This window comes from Centropristis striata, chromosome 8 (assembly GCF_030273125.1).
Source record: "Centropristis striata isolate RG_2023a ecotype Rhode Island chromosome 8, C.striata_1.0, whole genome shotgun sequence".
NCBI classification, from domain to species: Eukaryota; Metazoa; Chordata; class Actinopteri; order Perciformes; family Serranidae; genus Centropristis; species Centropristis striata.
In genome coordinates this window covers 14,945,391-14,966,823 of record NC_081524.1, presented here as the reverse complement: position 1 = coordinate 14,966,823, position 21,433 = coordinate 14,945,391, and the positions used below count along the sequence as shown (strand labels likewise).

Here is a 21,433-nt window from a genome sequence, read left to right as displayed (position 1 = left end):
TTAGTCATAAAAGAACTGACAGCAGGATAGCGATTAGCCTTTTCTGTTGCACTCTTTTAAATTCTTCTGTTAAACGGATGTGAAAAAACTGTGCCAGTGACAGGTTTTAAGAGCCAAGTTGGCATGGTAATGTCAGCAGTTAGCATTAGCATTACTACTAGCAGCTAATCTTTCATTGCTTTGTCATTCAATTTCTTCTCACGCTACAGCGATGCCGATAGTTGCTGTATGAATTCATAATGTATGTCAACAGTTATACAACGTTAAAGCTTAGTTACCTTGATACACAGTCGAGTAATGGGATTCCGTATTGATTCTATATTTTCGTAGCAATTTCACTATCAGCAACGTCTCTGTCATTCGTTTATTTACAACAGAATTTGAAGGAAAAAAACTGTGCGTACATTTGACGTGACCGCCTATTGGTTGAAATCCAGAAGGTTCGAGATGCGTCAAGGGGTACAGCTACAACGTGTTACCCCATTGGTCTACATGCTTGTCAATCATATCGAGCACCCGCCCACAAACTGGCAACCGTTTAATTCATTTAAAGCCCGCTTTAAGTAAGCGGCAATTTTGAGGGGAAAAGTATAATTTGTGGAAGGTTATAGTTATACCAGTATTAAAGAATACGTTTAAATGGCGATGTAACAACTTATGACAGCATACATGCCCTCTTTGCTGTGATTTCGTTAAAAAAAGGTTATGTGAGAGCCGTTCATGTTATGTCCACTACCTCTTTCCGTAGCAGACACCCAGCCGCTGCTTCGAGCATGCGCAATGCACTCCTTTAGCTTTACACGCGTGTAAGATTCATACTTTGGGAAAAGTCTCTTTTGAAGACATAAACTGTTAAAATTTAAGGCCTATTTTCCAGCAACATGGGAGGACAGGCAAAGGGCAAAAAGAAAAGCAAGCCGAAGAGAAAAGACAATCGCCTAAACAGTAATTTTCTTCACTGGTTCAACATTTTGCTAGTTATTTACAGTATTGAAACCTCTTAGATAACAGCTAGTAGAAATGAACCTGTTGTGCTTTGTTTTAAACGCTTTACGTGAGCAAATGAATCAAAACTAACGCTGACTCTCCACTTATTTATTCACAGGAGATGCAGGACCTGTGGCATTGTCTCCTCAAGACAGGATGAAGCTAAGAATGCACGAAAAAGCAAAGAAGAAGACATCTGAGAAATACTCTGTGCAACAACTATTAGAAAAGGTGACATTGGCAGTATATCCACAACAAAGATATGCCATGTCTTGTTGAATGCATTTTAATACTCATCATCCACTGCATGTCTGTTATATCATGTGATCATCCTTTGTGCAGACAGAGGAATACATGGACAGTTTTGACTTTGAGATGGCTGGCCTTTTCTGTCAACGAGCCCTGGATGTGGATTCCAGCAACCTGCAAGCTCTAGACATGCAGGGACACATCTGCTCTGAACTAGGGGACACACAGAAGGCTAAAGGAATATCCTTTATGCAGGTTTATGTTTTCTTGTGGTTTGCATGTCATAACTTATTTAATCAAAACGTTGTTAGATAGCAGCTAGTAGAAATTAACCTGTTGTCATGCTGTTTGAGAGGACAGAGTCTCCTTGACCAATCATCTTTAAGCTTTTCTGCGTGCAGTGGAGCTGAGCCCAGATGTAGGCCACAGTAAGTACATGTACCTGGGACAAATCCACACAGGCCAGGAAGCCGTGGAGTACTACACTAAAGGAATACAAGTCCTGCTGTCTGTATTGGAAAAACAAGCAGAAACCACAGTGAGTGCCCCCTCATACATGCTCACTCACTCTGTATGGTTACTTTGGGATACATACTCAACATCAACTCAGGTGGAATGGCAAGGCTTGAACCCAAGTCTTAATGTTAGTGTAATTGTATTTATCTTCACAAGAGGGTGCTGTTGAACAATGTATAAAATAATTATCTATCTATCTATCTATCTATCTATCTATCTATCTATCTATCTAAAGTACATATCACCTTGTTATGAAAAGTATATATTGAGGTGTTTCAGTTCAATTAACAACATAAATTAATCATGTCATAGTGGACAATACAACACATATGTTTTGTAGTTTTACTTCAACCCCTGCACCTGTCGTAGTGTTCTTGGGCAACTGAACCCCAAATGTGGTACTGCACCATCATTGCTTGAGCATGCATGTGATATATCTATTTCTACCGATGAGCAGGTGGCACTGTGTGTGTGTGTGTGTGTGTGTGTGTGTGTGTGTGTGTGTGTGTGTGTGTGTGTGTGTGTGTGTGTGTGTGTGTGTGTGTGTGTGTGTGTGTGAATGGGTGAATGCAGGCTTTTGAATTCTTGCTTGGGTTGTAAAGGGTTAGCTTTAGGTTAGGTTAGGCTTTTAGTGTTTTCTAAGACTAAAAACGTGCTGTATTAATGCAGTCAAGCCATTCACTATTTACTTATTATTCATTATTTTATGTATTAAAAATGATACTAATCACATGAAGTACAGCGTATTAGAAAAAACATTGTCAAATTTACCAATCCACAAAAAGCCCATATTTTATGCTGAAAATCAGAAATCCTGTGAACTACTTGTTTCAAATGTTTTTATTTTGGAGCATCAGTCACATACAGTACTTTAATAGAATACAACAACAACAAAAAGAAGCAACATATTTAAAATGCATGCAAGTACAAGACAGGTAGAAGTGAAACAAAATCTTAAAACAAGCCTCCTAATCCACACAACCAAACTTCCTAATACCATATTCCAATATTTACTTTGAAAGCTTTGCAATGGCTTGTCAATTTGCCATTGCACTCTTTTTAATTCTTGTATTACTTTTGAACTCTTGTATTGAAATCTACTTCAATGAAATTGACAATGCGTTGCACTTTATTTGTTTTAGTTTCTTAAAATCTAAAATAGTTTGTATGTGAAGCCTACATATATGCCTAAGCCTGCTTACAGTTCAGGAAAATTGCATTGATATACATTTAAATGTATTGCAAAATTGAAATGCAATGTAAATTTATTCAAAAAGAGCCGTGATGTGCTTGGCAGTATTGGTTTTGGCAGATATCCAAATTCAGGTATTGTAATGATCCAGATCAGACCTGGCAAGAAATGGATAAAGTGCATCTCTACTTTTCTTAAGTATTCATAAGAAATAGCATACAAATCTTTGAATTGACAGCCTCTTCATTATTTTCAAACATTATGTTATATATAACAAGAAAAAGGTGTGAGTTATTGTGTATAATTCAAATCTTCACAGGCCTTTTGTGCTGCAGACATTTTCACTTGTCATAGCTGGAAAGCACCGCTGTTACTAACAATATTAACAATGGCTCCATTCTCGCCAAGTACGCCGTGACAGTGAGCCAGCATTGACACTACCGGGACCCTGAAACCGAAGTAACTTAATGGAATTTAGCTGCCATTAATTTTATGATTAACACCTGTGCTTTTACTGTGAAATGTCAAAATGTCCGCTGTAGACTCAGACGGAGTTTCTCTGGGATTAAAGAGAAGTCGTGCAATGCTTTCTTTATTTGATAACTCTATTGTTAACAAAAAACGTGCATGCAATGTTCAGTATCTTTTGATTTATTTAACTTTTTTTTAATTATTATTTTTTATTGATGTTTATGCCAGACAAATACAAACAAATACATGTTACCTTGTTACAGTTACATGGATAAGAAAAACATCTTATGAGCATTTATCAGTATCTGCCCAGTCTTTTTTTTTTTTTTTTTTTTTTAAACAAACAACCAAAAAAAGAAGAAATGCAGTCCAGCAACAATGTAAAAACAAGCCAGATCTACTTGATGTACACTACTGGTCAAAAGTTTTAGAACACACCAACTTTTCCAGAATTCAATTGAAAATGATGCAGTTTAATGTCTCAGTGTACTCTGAAATTAATGCACATTTGCAACATTTAAAATTCTTTATTGAGCATGATAGTGTTTTGAAAGTAAAAAAAAAGATTCAAAATCACATTTTATGTTGGACTAAAGGACTAAAAAATACACAAAATGACCAAAAAAAGACACAAAATGACAAAAAAAGACACCAAAAGACACAAAATGACTAAAAAAAGACACAAAATGACAAAAAAAAGACACAAAATGACAAAAAAAGACACCAAAAGACACAAAATGACTAAAAAAAGACACAAAATGACAAAAAAAGACACCAAAAGACACAAAATGACTAAAAAAAGACACAAAATGACCAAAAAAGACACAAAATGACTTACAAAGACATGAAAAGAATTCAAAAATGGACAAAATAGCCCAAGACTCCATAGAGTTAAGTTGTTAACCCATTTCTTGTTCCCTGAAAAAGGCCTACTTGTATAATTCTGAAATGTACGTTATTTTTCAGTTTTGGTTAAGCTTACCTTTTTTTTTTTACCTTTGTACCCTTTCAAGCTGTTCATTGGACTTGAACTGCTTGAATTTCAATAAAAAACTGGAAAAATTGGGGTGTTCTAAAACTTTTGACCGGTAGTGTATTTAACTTAGCAAAACTTTTGAACTCTTTCCATACATTTGCCCTCTCCTCTTGCAGCAGGCTCAGGCTGGAGCTGCTGCCCCACCAGATGAGAACACGGAGCTCCCCACAGGAAAGGATGTTTGTGTAGCCTACTGCTCCGTGGCAGAGATTTATCTCACAGACCTCTGGTACAGAACACACAGAGTTACACTCTTGACACTTATAACCATATTTCATGTTGCTGCTTTGGTAATGAGCTGAAATTTGTCTTTCTCTCTGTCGGTCTGTGTGCATGTAGCATGGAAGAGGGAGCTGCAGACAAGTGCAGAGGGTTCATTGAGAGAGCATTACAGTATCACCATGACAACCCTGAGGCTCTTCAGCTCATGGCAAGTTACCTGTTCAGTACAGAGAGAAACCAGGTCAGTCCAGACACACACACACACACACACACACGCGCGCACTCTCAGGATGAGTTATCGCCACATTAAAGCAGGAATCTGCTGAGTTAATTATTCTGAGCAAATTGAATTGTATGCCATTAATCAGCAGATGGACACTTGCATTAACACGCACACACACAGACGGGTCATGCCGATAGGAATGTTAATTACTGGGCAGATCGTTGAGGTCATATAGTCATCTGATAAATGAGAGAAGGATGAGACAGCAGCCTATTGGACTCAATTTGGAAAATATGCTCCAAGTAAGTTTGCAGTATGAAACATCTGACATGAGTTTGGAGGAATATCTTTATGACATTATTCTATTTTTTACTAATTCGAAAAAGGAAATTCAAGAGACATTTCAATTATTGCTGCTTTACCAACTTTTTTTAAAAGCCAGACATCATTTAAGGTGAAAAAAAAAATCCTGTGAGAAACAAATGTAGAGCCTACATGCATAAGAATGTGTTTTTTTTTCTGCAAGAAATGTAAAAGTGGTAAGACATTGCTGCCTGTGATTCAGGTCGCTAATGGATCTTTGCGTTAAATAAAAGACATGATTTACATCCATTAACGCTTCTCCCATGTTGTTGAATAAAATATGCTGCAAGTCTGGGATTTCATATTTTAACACACAATAACTGTATTTCAGTGTTCGCTGTAACCATTTAAAACTAAAAAGGCACTGAAAAAATTTCACAGCGAAGTCTGGATTAATCTGAGTAGTCAATGCATTCTTAATGGAAAGGCACTTTTCTTTCATGGAATCCTTCAAGGCCATGAGCACAACGGATAAAATTCAAGGCACCTCCTTTGTATTGGCAAGGTGTCAGTGGTGGATAGCTCAAAATCTGAGTAACTAAACGCAAAGTGTCTTCCACAATCATTCTTCATGCTCTTGCATCACCAGACTGGGGAAAAACAAGACGTTCTGCTGAGCTGAAGTGGGTCTGTAGTACCAGCTGTCAACTGTAGGGGTCAGACTGGCTCCAGTCACACTTCATAGCATCTCCCATCCAGCTACAGTCTGTTCTGGAATACTCTGGTACTAATTTTGGAAAAAAAAAAATCAACCTTATATTAATAAAAATTGTATTGACATCTACAACGCACTTGGGATCCAGCCTGTGAAAGTAATTTAAACTCAAACAGATTCTTCACCTTTTAGTCAATTTGTGTCTTCATTGGTGTGTGTATATGCAGGTTTAGTTGTACATATCCTTGTGAGTTTACACATGCGTGCATTTTCTGTCTTCAGGAAGGCAAAGAATACCTGTTGAAGAGTGTTGGGTTATGGCTACCTGCCCAGAAACAGAGTGAAGCTTCTTGCAGCGCAGAAGAAGACATGCAGGTGAGTTTGGAGCTGTGCTTAGTACAACTCTGACAGCGAGCAACGCTCATAAGATCCCAGTTTATTTATAAAGCACTTTCAACTAACAGGATTGTCACAGTGTGCTCTGCAGTGAAGCACAAACACAAGGACACCAGTAGAGATAAAAAGTAAGAGATAATGAAACGAGGGATAATAAAAAATAAGAGATGGAACAAATACTCCACAAACCTGTGTGCTTTTGTGTGTGTGTGTGTGTGTAAAGACAGAGCGGATATGAAAGCACAAAGCAAAAGCAGGAACGTGAAAAAGGAGTAAGCAAATTACTACAAGGAATTTGTTCAACTGAAAGAAATGACTGTAATGTCAAAACTAAAATGGGTTCTTAATGAAGTCAAATAAATGGCAGGCAACTGAGTCTACATTCAAATAGTGAGAGAAGAAGATGTAGGGTGATGATATGAGACAGGAAATCCCAGTAGCACCTCTGTTATGACTCTTATCTTCAGGAGCAGGTTGATCTGAAGCCAGCCTGTCCACACTCTCTCTGTGATTAACAGCCACGTAGCTGCAGAATGTTTTGTACCTTGAAATTGGATCTTGTTATTATCAGACAAAGAAAGAACTCTGTGTTTGTGTAAACACTGTAGAGGTGAAGGTGTTGTGTGTTTTTTCTTTTCTTCTTCTACTCCAGAATGAGATCCCTCCGTACGAGTCTCGTGTCACCACGGCCAAACTGCTCATCGAGTCTGAGGAATACGAGGTAAAATGTTTTGCTCGTGCACTCTGCTGTTGTTGGTTTTTGTATGATTGTTGGTGGGAGGGCGGCTTGGCATGTGTGTGTGTGTCTCTGTCTGTGTGTGTGTGTGTGCTTTCCTTTCTAGTGAATAGCACTGAAGGTGGCAAGGCCATGCCTGGTCTTTATCCCTTCCAGAGTTCAGTGTCAATAATTGAAGAGTGGTATTTACAGAGAGGGACAGGGGTAAAGGGGTGCACAAAGGAGGAGGAGGAGGAGGAGGAGGAGGAGGAGGAGGAGGGGGGATGTGAATAAGGGGAAAAAAGAGAAGCTTTAGTCTGATGAATTGCTGCCATATCTGTGATACGGCGCACTTCTGGATCACTCATCAATTTCCAGTATTAATGGCCTTGATTTTAGTGGCTCAGTGCCTTCAGTTCGGTGCTAAAACCCCTCACAGTCATTAACGCTTGAAGTCATTCTCTGTGATTACTGCCACACCAACAGCAGTTCAGCTATTTTCTGTTGTGATCCAGTGATTAATTTGTAGTCACTCTTGTTGAGTGGTTTATGGTTATTACTGACAGGAAATGAGAACAGTGTCCTTTTTTTCCCCCCCTCACTCCCAAACGGCTCAGCTGCAGTTTGTGTGTGTGTGTGTGTGTGTGTGTGTGTGTGAGAGTGTGTGTGGCTGTCAGGTGTATCAGTAAAATGACAACGTCCCGGTCCACAGTTTCTGACATGTCGTTTGTCTTCATCCTCCTGTTGGTGTCATCAAGCCCCGGAACACAAACTGCACAAATTCTGAGTGCTTGATTTTGCAGCAAGCACACATATGTACACACACATCCATGCACAGCGTTGGTTGGTCCTATTTGCTTTTAGCCATCCACCGTGTGAAAGTTTCTGATGGAAATTGAGCTCAAGGATGGAAGTGGAGTGCAAGCAAGATATTTTCTGTCCGTCTCTCCCAGACTGGGACTTAGCCGGATTTGATAAGAACATCCTCTCTTCTCTTTCCTTCCTTTTTACTTCTCTGTCACACATAAACAAACACACTCACTCATTTTTTTGCTCACTATCTCTCCCTGCGGACTATAAATCTATTCACAACTAAACTCTGTAAAGTCGTGTGTATCAGTTTGAAGGCTACCTTCTTAGCTGGGTGCCAGTGTGCGACAATTTTCCTGTATTTTTTTCCCTATTGAATATTTTGTTTGGTCTTCCGAACTGAGCCAAGGCTTTGAAAATTTGATTAATATATATGCCAAAGAAACACATTAAAGCATTTTTTTGTGTTTTCTGTAGCTGCATAGAGTATAAAACTCTTTCTGGTAAATAGTTCATTTCAGAATAGAAAAAGTGGAGTAAAAAATCTACCATATTCTTTGCCAAAAAAGCCTTTGTTTGTCTCTCTTGGAGGTTATGTTCTTTGTCTGACAAATGTTGTGGCCTTGTTCATTCAGTCCAATAAGTGGTTCGAGTTTGAATCGAGCAAATAAGGCATTTGGAAAAATAATTTAATTATATTGGCCAAATTATCTGGGTTTGATATGATATTGTCTTGATAGTTATTATGGAAAAATCAGTGTGGAGCAGACCGATTAAATCAGGAGGAATGGCTATTAGGAGTTTTCCCCAAAGGCTGTCAATGATACATAGATGGCATCTTATCGCTTGTGATGACTTTACTTGGTGACAGTTGAAAGAGGATTCTTGTACATTATACACGTGACTCATGACATTTCAGCCACTTAAAAAGTAATCAATATCCGTTATAGTGTAGGCTGTGTTTTGAATATTTTCACTGCTTAACCTCGCCATCAGTCAGCCTGTTTAAGTGCACATGGAGGGAGCTGAAGATGTTCTCTGTGCTCTGGTGCTCTTAGGGGTTGGTTCAGATTCACCAAAGTCACACAATAACACACTATATAGATAAACAGTTTAGGTAGCAGTAGACCAGCAATTCTGTGTTCTTTGTGGTAAAATGGCTGTTTTTGTCAATGGAGTCTGGTGGCTTTGAAGAAAGCGTAGGATGCTTCAGGCTACGTTTACACGAGGACGGTCTGAACAGAAGACGCAAAAGTGGCGTCGCGTCTTCACTTTTTATTCCTCGTTTAGACGAGCGTTTTCAGGAGGAAATCTGCTGCATACGGTGACGCTAAAGTGTGTGGAATTGGATTGTATGCAGCCAGGCGGCATCACTTAAAGCCATAAGAGCATCTTTGGGCATGCAGAAGTTTTCACGCCACACATTTTCATCAGCTACTCCTTCCACAAAGTTCTCCACCATCACTAGATCTCCCAGGTCTCGTTCACAGCCGTCTGGCTCCTCCCACCAATTGCTGCATCCAGAATGTGATGGAGGTAATTCCAGATCCTTCTCTGTTCACTAATACTATCTGTACATATCCTGTACATTTGGTGGAAAGACTCCTGTAAGTTTGTTAGAGCTGCCAGAGCAGCTTGAAGGTCCCACCATGGAAATAATCCCACGTTTGTTTATTTCCTGTACTGGAGCATGTATGTGACGTAAACACATACGTGACGTGAGCAGATCAGATCAGAGTTTTGTGTCTTGTCAGTGTAGACGACACGCTACGGAGGAGAGGATTTAACTTTTCCACTTTGGAAGGTGGTTTCAGATTTTTGCGTCTTTAAGCCCCAAAAATGCCGTCACCGTCTAAACGAAAGGCACTTCAGATAAAATATTTTGTTGTTTTTACCCGCGAGCGTCCTCGTGTAAACGGGCCTCAGTTCCCCGTGTAAACTTAAACATGGCTGTCTGATGGTAAGGTTAAGTGGTTGAAATATTCTAAATATACTGTACATTCAAATTGACGGAGGCTGAAATAAGATTTGCTGCTGCTTACATCCACAGCAGAAACTATTGGAATGGTTTCCAAATCTTTGCCAGTGGGCAGCATCTGCAGTAGTCATAATGATAAACCCAGAGTGGGAGAGTGTCATGCATAAATGATAGGAGTATCCATGCTGTATAAACAATTATCTTTTAATGCACTCCGCCAACACCATGACTTCTGAAACAGTTTTGAGGACAATTCTTTTTAAAGGAGTATTTTTCTTCCAGCTGAGCTCACGAAAGAATTTTAAAATGAAGTGCATTTGGCTGGAAGTGGTTATTTTATGATACTTGAGATACTTAACTCGTAGGGTCCAGAGCAAGGAGACCATGACATCAACTGATGGTAATACCACTCGATACTTGTCTCATGCTATTTGCAAATGGCATTGAAAAAAAACCAACAACTGTGGGATATTAAGTCCTTAAAATGTTTCACAACTAATCTTCAGTCTTCTGTCTCAGCAAGATGTGGTTCTCTGCCACTTAATTTGAAAGGGGCAAAAAAAGTCACCAAAATTGCTTTTCAAGGTCTTTTTTTTTCCTAGTTTGATTGCCTTTGTGGAGAAACACTTGAATGCGTGCCAAACCTGTCTGTGATTTCTGTAGCTGTAATGGAAATTAAGTAGAAGCACATGAGCGCTGCCTAAAAGCTGCATAAGTGAGACAACTGGGAAGCGATCAGTGTCCGGCAGCTTGAGGTTTTGTTTAAGTATTTCTGAGCCGGTTTCTGAAGTGTTGAAATAACTACTTAATTATAGGTGGATAAAAGAATAATTGACAATAGCTTTCTTAATTGATTCATTTTTTATAATCATGATAATAGATAATTGCAAAAACACCATTCTCTGATTTTCTTTCATGTGAGAATTTTTCAATAATGTCTTAAATCTTAATTATAAAGACTTAACAATAAATCATTAAATCCCAAAATATTTTTGATAGTGAAAAAATGGAGAAGCTTTCTTAACCCATTGAGGCCTAAAATGGCTGTAAAACCTCTGGGTGATTTTAAAATAAGCCCCTAAAACCTGAAGTTTTTCTGTAAATTCAACAGAAGTGTCAACGCTTCTACTAAATAATAGATTTTTCAGCCTCTGTAGCAGATAGAAATGAAATTCAAAAGGTATTTGAGAGCTTATACAAATACTACAAAACAACGTATCCGCTTTCCAGGCTTCAATGGGTTAATTGATTTATTTTTTATAATCATGATAATTGATAATTGCAAGAACACCATTCTCTGATTTTCTTTCATGTGAGATCTTTTCAATAATGTCTTAAATCTTAATTATAAAGACTTAACAATAAATCAGTAAATCCCAAAATATTTTTGATAATGAAAAAATGGAGACGAACAGTACTGTGCAAACGTTTTGGGCAATATTTAGTGTGACCACCCTTTGCCTTCAAACCAAGGTAATTATAGTTAACGAAAACTAACGAAATAACGAAAACTAGAATTGAAAAAAGATTTTCGTTAACTGAAATAAAAATAAAAACTAGAGTTTTTAAAAAAACGATAACTAACTGAAACTGTATTGTGTGGTTACAAAACTAACTAAAACTAACTAAAATTATAGTGAAAATGGTCCTTAGTTTTTTTTTTAGTTTTTAACTTTTTTCATTCATAAATCAGTGTTTCTATTTGAACATGCAACATATGGTGTATATGTTTACTGAGACTGGGATGTTTACACTAGAACCAAAATACAAAACACCCAGAACTGTAAGAGTTAATAACCTTATTGGGGCTGAGATGATAAACCAAAGGAAATAAAGGAAACATTTATTATGACCTCTTTGAATCTGGCATCCAACACATAGCCCATTACAAAAAAACTAAAACTAACACTAAAACTAATAAAAACTAAACTAAAACTAAGCATTTTCAAAAAATAAAAACTAAACTAAAACTAGAAAACTCACTCTAAAAACGAACTAAAACTAACTGAATTTGAAAACAAAAATTCACAACGAAATTAAAACTAAAACTAATGAAAAATCCAAAACTATTATAACCTTGCTTCAAACCAGCATCAATTCTTCTAGAGGCATTTTTTACACCTGCACTGTACTTTTGGTTGGTGCTTGAGTAGAGTTGTTTTCACATGATCCAAATAATTATCAAATGCATTACCACATAAATTCAAAATACAGCCACTAAACAGGTCTGCTCTGTTCTATTTTATGTACACATATTGTGCAACCTTGGTAGAATTTAAGAGGCCAAAATAGGGGTGTGCCATATCGTATCGTATCGTAACGTTTTTTATGGTTACAAAAAATGCATATCATGATATTGGCAACATTCCTACTTCTTGATGTAGTGGCGTAAGGTTAATATTAACTAACAATTAAAGTTGTTTTAATCACAAAAAGCTACTTAGTCTCTGTCGCTAAACACATGCAGCTTTCAAAATAAGAGCACAGTGTGTTAACAGAATCCACCACAGAACTTACAAGAAGACTGTCAAAATAAGATGCCTTAAATACAACATACAAGAACCTTTATTCTCCTTTACAAAATTTCATTAAAATATGCCCCCAAAACCCCTAAATGGATATTTTTTATTATTTGCTCATACTCAAGAGTCAAGAGTAATTTTTTTGTATTTGGCAACTGTTGAGATTTGCACTTCAAACTACATTTTAGATTTTTATTTATTTATACAGACAAAATAGTGGAGCGGCTAAGTGATATAATCTTTCAGTTTATGATACAAGCGTGAAAATTGGCATGAACACTCTCCATGGGTCACTTAACAAGAAAATTGTCCGAGACATTTGAAATTTTAAGATGGCGGCCATTTTTCAAGATGGCCGACACCTAAGTGGAGCAGTTAAGTAATATAATGGTTTATTTGGTGCTACAAGCCTACAAATTGGCATGAGCAGTCTCTGTTGGTCACTTGACAATGACCCACCCACAGTTACTTGAAATTCCAAGATGACGGCCATTTTTCAAGATGGCCGACACCTTAGTGGAGCAATTGAATGATATAATGGTTTGTTTGGTGATACAAGCATAAAAATTGGCATGAACACTCTCCATGGGTCACTTAACAAGAAAATTGTCCGATACATTTGAAATTGTAAGATGTCGGCCATTTTTCAAGATGGCCGACACCTTAGTGGCGCAATTAAATTATATAATGGTTTATTTGGTGATACAAGCATAAAAATTGGCATGAGCAGTATTTCAAATGTCTCGGCAATTTTCTTGTTAAGTGACCCATGGAGAGTGTTCATGCCAATTTTCACGCTTGTATCATAAACTGAAAGATTCTGGCAAAAATGAGCACTTAGCCGCTCCACTAAAAAAAATCCTATATTCTATATCTTTTTAAGTATTTCGTAATATCGTGAAGAATATCGTTATCGCAAAAATAGCCTGAAATATCGTGATACTCTTTTAGGGCCGTATCGCCCAGCCCTAGGCCAAAATACTTTTTTTGTTGTCTCCTAGTTGGTGCTGAATGTTTCCCACTGGCACACACTGAATGTCCATTTCCATGATTCAGTCTGCCTCTAAAAGCAGGCATTTATACTGACATATTACTTCATGTTCTGATGAAAAACAAATACTCTTTGTAGTAAAATGCATCCCTCAGAGACTACCATTTTCTCAGTGTCACTGTCAAACACACAGCCACACATATTATCATCATCATCACCCATCACCACCACTAATTCACTTGCCACATAGCAGACAGACAGTCAGACAGACAGACAGACAGGCGGCCTCCCCTGACAGCCATTAAGGTGTCTGTTCGCCGTAGTTGTCACAGCAGCTGATGGTTAGTTACTCTCCTTGTCGTTGTCACTCTGCTTCGCTTTCATCTTATTCCTTGAACATTTCTGTTCTTAATTTTTAGCTCACTATGAAGAGCAGCTTGTACTTCCCAGTGTTGCTCACAAGTACAGTTAGCACTGACATCCCAAGGATTTATTTACTTAAGTGTAGATGTCCCTGTTTCTGCGCGTGTGTGTGCGGTGGTGTGTGTATATTTGTATGGGTTCCTGTGTGTTAGAGATATGGCTTGCCCTCGCTTGTAAAGTGATTTGTCTTTCTCCTGTCTCTGCTGTGCGCTCCGGTAAAATGATTCTGTTAAACAAAATTGCCTGAAGATCACACAAACACACACACAAACACGCACACACAAACTGCACACGCGCACAATGGCCATTATAAATGAGTTCCTCCCCAGAGTGCTGCTTTAAAAAAAAAACAAAAAAAATCTTTAGCAGGTTTTGAAATAAAGAGGACAGCATGTACGCAGTGTCTCCGCCACGGTGCAGGGTTGTTGTTCATGGACCAGTTTTGCATTGTTTATTGAGACTTTTTTTGCCCTTGCTTCCAATTTTCACACTTTTTCCCTCATAGTACCCCCTCTCTTCCCCTTATCTTCACATGATTATTAATCTTGTTGTTGTTTAGAGCGTGAAGCGGCTTAAGAATCTCTGAATCTTTAATCACTCGCCCCTGGGTTGACCAGTGTAGTTAGGAAGGAGTACAGTTGGAGACGATATAATGCTTATCATCGCTCACTTATCCTGGCTCCCAGATATCTCTTGTTCTATTTTTGTTGCTCCAAAACTGCCTGTTCTATCAGTTGTTTAATACCCAGACAGATCTTTACTCCTATCTCCCATATCTGGCTCCAATTTCTGCGCGTGTATGTGTGTGTGTGCGTCTGCCCGTCATATCGGCGTGTTACAATGAAAGTCAAGCAGATAATTCAGACGCTGGGCATGAATCCATTCATCATCAGCTGGGATTAGGTGTTTTTGTTTGTGTATTTTTAATCAGTCATTAATTAATTAAAGACAATGGGTTCTCAGCTGATAATTGGTCTAGCAATCAATCAACTGACTCCCTAATATGCACATTTGCACACTCTTAATGAGATACTCTCAATTAACCCGACTCTCCCTCAGCCTACCCAGGAAACTGACCTCTTTATTGCCACCGGAAGCACGTCGGCTTAATGAAAAGAGAGGAGAACTCTGAAGAGCGAGCGAGCGAGAGGGGAGGAAAAAAAAAATTAGGAAGCTCTCCAGCTAATAAGACTGCCTTAACAAGAAACAAGTGCTGCTTGTTGTGCTCACTGTTGTGTGCTCCTTTGTTGTAGTGTGCGGCAGTGTGTCTGTGCATGCACAGATACGTGCGTGTCTTTTATTTTTGCCCTTCACCATGGGTGATTGGCTAACAGTCGCCTCCAACCTGAAGTTGACAAAAATCAATATATCATCACCTGGGGCCACACACACACACACACACACACACACACTCCACAAGGAGAGAGGCAAAGCAAAACAAACACACAGCCTACTTTAGTCAAGGTCTGTTTTCTGTAATAGAAACTTCCCACAGAAACTGACCCAGACAATGACGCTCTGTGGCAAAGGTCATCTAACATTAAACTCCTTTTAGACTTCAAAAGGAGGGGGAAGGGGAGGGGTGTTGTTGAGGGTGTTAGAGATGATGGATCAGGCTGATATTTGAATGTATTATGTGTCCTATGGCGTGGTGCCGCTTCTTAGAATATATTGACTGTTAATGTCTGTAAATGGATTAAAAGGGCTATCGAACTAAGCAGCCAAAGTGACTATTGACTGTGTGATAAGCACTGGTGAGTGTTTCTATCGACGGTCATGTCTGTAGTCTTGTTGCTATCGACGATGTGTGTATGGGACACTGACCTCATAGACGCTTATCAAACCCTCTGATCACTCTGATTGATCGAGCTGCACAATGCTGTGTGCAACAGCAACTTGTTTGCCCGTGCATGTACGTTGTTGCTTGTGTAGGGATCGGGCTGTATCTGTGAATGTGTGTTGATGAATTTCTTTAACTCTAAAAAGTGTTTTCTTGTATTAGTCTAGACGGATTTCAGAAAAAGGGCCTTCTATAAGAAGTGAGGAGCATTTATGGGTACAAGTCAGGAACCGGCCTACCTTACATATCTCAAGGGTGCTGAGTCCATAAAAAAAAAGGTTCCCAAGCCAAATTTTGAGTTTTTGACCTTCTAATTTGTATATCAAATGTCCATGAAATTGCCCATCTTGCACAGTCATTGGACCATTTCCCCTTAGTTTTTTGTAAGTAGACAATCAAGATGAGGAAATTAAGTTTCTGGATCTATAGTCTAGAGTCAGAGCAAGGATATAGTGAAGGCTCAGTGTCTTTTTTATGTATATATATATATATATATATGCAAAATACCAACTGGAACATTTAAAAGTGATATTGATTGAATATTTATGTCGGCCTTAAAAAAAAACACACAAATAATGCTTAATTTCACATTAAAAGTTGTTATTTTGCAAATATATATATATATATATATATATATATATATATATATATATATATATATATATATATATATATATATATATATATATGCATAAAAAAGACACTGAGCCTCCACTATATTCTTGCTCTGACTCTAGACTATAGATCCAGAAACTTAATTTCCTCATCTTTGATTGCCTACTTACAAAAAAGGGGGAAATGGTCCAATGACTGAGCAAGATGGTCAATTTGGCCGCCATATTGAAATGCAAATAAGAAGGTCAAAAACTCAAAATTTCGATTGGGAACCATTTTTTTTGGATTCAGCACCCTTGGAATAAGTAAAGTAGGCCGGTTCCTGACTTGTACCCATAAATGCTCCTCACTTTCACTTTTTGAACAGTTCCGTCTAGACTATATGACTTCTCTCTGACAATGTTAACGAGGATTTCAAATTTCCTTTCAATCTGTTAATCCTCTTCTCTCTTTGTCTCTCTCTGCATTAGATGGCGGTGGATGTGTTGGAGGGTCTTCTGGAGGAAGATGATGAAGTCATCCAGGTAAGCAACAAAGTGATGACCCAGCTGTTTTTGTCGAGTAACATATGCGGTGGTCCATTTATGTGTTGAATTTTTCATTACCGTGTGTCAAAATGCGAAGAAGTTTTGTGTCTCTGAAAATGTGACAGAAATCAGGACTACAGCAGCTGTTGTTTTTTTTCTTTTTTTTGTCTTTTGCTTTTACCGGTTTTCTATTTCCAGCATATCTGTCTGTAGCCTGGCTCGCAGCCCATATCTTTGATTTGTTCTGCAATACCAGTTGGTCTGGTGTCATGCACACATGGTTGTACAAACAAATGGACCATTCAGAGCTTTATAGAGATCAAGAATGGGAACAACAAGTTCCTGCGTATATACCAAGCTATTTTCAGGAAAAATTGCAACAGACAAATGGTTTGTGGAGGGAGTGTTGGATGAGGTTAAAACAGCTGTATGTTGTTAGAAATAACAACTCTTAAATCTGCACATATCTTTTATCCTTTTGAAAAACTTGCAGATTAAAGCAACAGCTAGCACAGCTTCATCGATGTGCCTGCACTGACTGACCAGAGCAAAAGGAAACAATATATCCCTAACAACAAGAAAGAGTTTGAACAGAATGGCCCTCACTTATCACACAAACATAGAAACCAGTGCACATCTGAGCATACACACTACCGGTCAAAAGTTTTAGAACACACCAACTTTTCCAGAATTTAATTGAAAATGATGCAGTTTAATGTCTCAGTGTACTCTGAAATTAATGCACATTTGCAGCATTTAAAATTCTTTATTGAGCATGATAGTGTTTTGAAAGTAAAAAAAAGATTCAAAATCACATTTTATGTTGGACTAAAGGACTAAAAAAAGACACAAAATGACCAAAAAAAGACACAAAATGACAAAAAAAGACACCAATAGACACAAAATGACTAAAAAAGACACAAAATGACCAAAAAAAGACACAAAAGGACAAAAAAAGACACAAAATGACAAAAAAAGACACCAATAGACACAAAATGACTAAAAAAAGACACAAAATGACTAAAAAAAAGACACAAAATGACTTACAAAGACATGAAAATAATTCAAAAATGGACAAAATAGCCCAAAACTCCATAGAGTTAAGTTGTTAACCCATTTCTTGTTCCCTGAAAAAGGCCTACTTGTATAATTCTGAAATGTACATTATTTTTCAGTTTTGGTTAAGCTTACCTTTTTTTATTTACCTCTGGCAGTTCACCACTTACCTTTGTGCCCTTTCAAGCTGTTCATTTGACTTGAACTGCTTGAATTTCAATAAAAAACTGGAAAAATTGGGGTGTTCTAAAACTTTTGACCAGTAGTGTATATTGTCTTAGGACAGGGCTCACATGTGATTCATGAAATGTTTGTATCTGGCCAATCACAGCTAAGAATGATCGGCTGTTGATAAATGTGGTGGCTGGAAACAAGCGTCCACGCCTGAATATATATACAACACCGAAGGACGCATTATGGCCAAAAAGAAGATTTTTTTTCCCTTTTTCTGTTTTTATTCAATTCAATTCAACTTTATTTATAGAGCGCATTTTATGCACAAGGCAGACTCAATGTCCTTCACAATGTATACACATAATTACAGTTAAAAAAAACGAAAAACCCCACAGAAAAACAAACAAAAATCAATTACAAACTAGGTGTGCCAGGTGTGACTTATATTTAAAGTTTAAGAGTTTTGGGGTATGTTCAGGCAGTGAAAAATGCGATCATTTGGGAGGAAGAAAAATAATAATAAAAAGAATAATCATTCGAAATACAATAGGGACCTCGCAGGTCGTTGCCTGCTCGGGCCCTAATTAATTGAAGAGTGCAGGTAGACAAGCTATTCCATATTCTTTTTTTAAGTCACCTTTATTTATTATTATAAGTGCACTGTTACAAATAACAACACAGAGGAAAGCAATAGACATTTTACAGAAATATGCAGCTACAGGGATTTATGAAATAAAAGTATTCATAGTTATATACTCATAAGTTCAGTGAATATTTTACATTTGGAGCACATTTGCTTTTTGGGTTGCAGGAGGTAAACAATGTTTTAAAGTAAGTTAGTAATTAAATTAAATTATTGCAAACAAACAAGTGTTAAACAAACTAGAACATGTTTTATTATATTATTTATTATTAAGTAGCCACCTTTTTCTGTGATGACCTCGAACATATTAAGACGGCAAGAAATTCCACACATTTTTGACAAGACGCACAAGTTGAACCATTCCAGGTGATCGCCTCACGAAGCTGACTGAGAGAATAACAGAAGTGTGTAAAGCTGTCATCAATTACTGTGAAGGAGCTACAATCTAAAACATATTCTGGTTTGTTTAACTTTTTTACCACATAATTCCATATGTGTGCTTTGGTAGTTTTGATGTCTCCAGTAGTAATATACTATGTTGAAAGTGGGTTTCAATACTGGCCTACAAAGCAAAAAGGCGGTAACTACGCAGAGTGCAGAACTGAGAAAAATGACTTTAACCTCCTGAGAGCCAAGCTTTTGTTTGGTATGTATTGTTAGTTTCTCCTAGATATTTTGGATTTGCAGGACCTGATAAGTACAAAAACTAAGCATTGTCTTTGAATAGGAAGTAGTTTTTGAAAAAAAATAATGGGTTCATTTTACTGTATAACACAATTAATTCACCAGTGAATAAAACTTTTATTTCCTTACATTTAAACCCTCTCTTTGGAAGAATGATAGTTAAAGTCTATTCATTCTCAAATGACTACTTCCTGATTAGCATTGTCGTAGCTTGTTGCTATTGCTAAAAATAGTCAAAATTGCACAGAATATCAAACTACAAACATTATTAAGCACAAATAAACAAGTTTTAACCATAAAATCGCATCAGATTTTGTACCTGGTCCACTTTTGTCTGGGTAAAAGCTGTTGATTGACTGATTGGCTACCGTCTGATTCTTACACTGATTGATGTATTGTGCTTTTTCTAGAGTGTGTACTACTGAGGACAACATGTAATAGTTAGGCAGAATGAAGTATAAGGTCCAGAAAACCTAAAATGAAATGTCCACATATGAGGACGCAAGTTCTCAGGAGGTTAAAGTTATCCTGTAATCCAGCTGTTTAGTTACTGTACAAACCACTACCATTTTTCTCCAAAACAACACACATTTGAGATAAGAAAGTCATGAAAATGATAATAACTAATTTTTGACCAAAAATGCAGTTACTGCCTTTTGTTGTATTACTTGTCATGGATCAGGATTATAAGTGATGTCTTTTTATGTTTCCCCTTGCAGGCAGTCTTATTATAACACTTTAGCCACTGCAGGATCAGAACAACTTGTAGGCAAATCTTTTATCGCCCCAGTGGGAAGGAGAAAACCTCAACCTGTGCACTTAGCTGCTCCTGCAGAGCCACTTTTTATGTGTGCACAAAGAGAAATGTCGACACTTTTGAATTACTTGCCCTCAACAATGGCCCGCTCACACGCAGAGTATGACTGAGAAGTTGAATGCTTATTAGAGAGTGACGTAAATGGGAGTATTTTCTGTGCTTTAGGCCCCGTTTACACGAGGACGCTTGCGGGTAAAAACGACAAAATATTTTATCTGAAGTGCCTTTCGTTTAGACGGTGACGGCGTTTTGGGGGCTTAAAGACGCAAAAATCTGAAACCACCTTCCAAAGTGTAAAAGTTGAATCCTCTCCTCCGTAGCGTGTCGTCTACACTGACAAGACACAAAACTCTGATCTGATCTGCTCACGTCACGTATGTGTTTACGTCACATACATGCTCCAGTACAGGAAATAAACAAACGTGGGATTATTTCCATGGTGGGACCTTCAAGATGCTCTGGCAGCTCTAATAAACTTACAGGAGTCTTTCCACCAAATGTACAGGATATGTACAGATAGTATTAGTGAACAGAGAAGGATCTGGAATTACCTCCATCACATTCTGGATGCACCGATTGGTGGGAGGAGCCAGACGGCTGTGAACGAGACCTGGGAGATCTAGTGATGGAGGAGAACTTTGTGGAAGGAGTAGCTGATGAAAATGTGTGGCGTGAAAACTTCTGCATGCCCAAAGATGCTCTTATGGCTTTAAGTGATGCCGCCTGGCTGCATACAATCCAATTTCACACACTTTAGCGTCACCGTGTGCAGCAGATTTCCTCCCGAAAACGCTCGTCTAAACGAGGAATAAAAAGACGCGACGCCACTTTTGCGTCTTCTGTTCAGACCGTCCTCGTGTGAACGAGGCCTTGGAGAGTGATGTAAATGGGAGTATTTTCTGTGCTTTAGTAGGAAGTATGTGCTGTCAGTGTGCTCCAAATCCCCACTGTCAGTGGCAGATGAAGTGAAGGTGTGCCACTGAGTGTCAGTTAGAAGAGCACGGCAGCGTCGCTCTCTCTCCCCCACTCCCCCTCAGGCTCAGCCTCCCACACACACACACACCCGTCAGCTGACAGATTGAGAGCAGTCATCGGGGGGCTGAACTTTTAAACTCGCTCTAGAGACGTACAGCTGTGACACTCGATTTGAGCGGGCCTGCAGCCAATCACACATGCATACAGTAACCCAAGTTCTAATGGTCAGAAAGTGTTTGTCAGATCATGCCACGGTTATGTTGCTAGTGTCATCTTAGTGATGTCAGAAGTGTGTGACAGACACATTCGACTCCTCTCCCCCTCCTCCTCTCCCCCGCTTTCTCCCCGTCTTT

General features: G+C 38.2%; 1 protein-coding gene across 2 annotated transcripts in view; it reads left to right on the top strand.

The window, feature by feature from the left end:
- The first annotated feature begins 627 nt into the window (after nt 1-627).
- The window catches only part of si:dkey-12j5.1 (uncharacterized), a 34,609-nt gene continuing 13,803 nt past the window's right edge, over nt 628-21,433 (top strand). The window contains exons 1-9 of one of the 2 annotated variants that reach the window (XM_059339702.1): nt 628-945; nt 1,106-1,218; nt 1,330-1,476; nt 1,622-1,774; nt 4,571-4,680; nt 4,791-4,914; nt 6,197-6,289; nt 6,963-7,031; nt 16,675-16,728. In XM_059339702.1, coding sequence (XP_059195685.1) covers nt 882-945; nt 1,106-1,218; nt 1,330-1,476; nt 1,622-1,774; nt 4,571-4,680; nt 4,791-4,914; nt 6,197-6,289; nt 6,963-7,031; nt 16,675-16,728 — 927 coding nt within the window. In that variant the 5' untranslated portion in view covers nt 628-881. Of the gene's footprint in view, nt 946-1,105; nt 1,219-1,329; nt 1,477-1,621; nt 1,775-4,567; nt 4,681-4,790; nt 4,915-6,196; nt 6,290-6,962; nt 7,032-16,674; nt 16,729-21,433 lie in introns of both variants that reach the window. The other variant, XM_059339701.1, reaches the window with a different exon arrangement.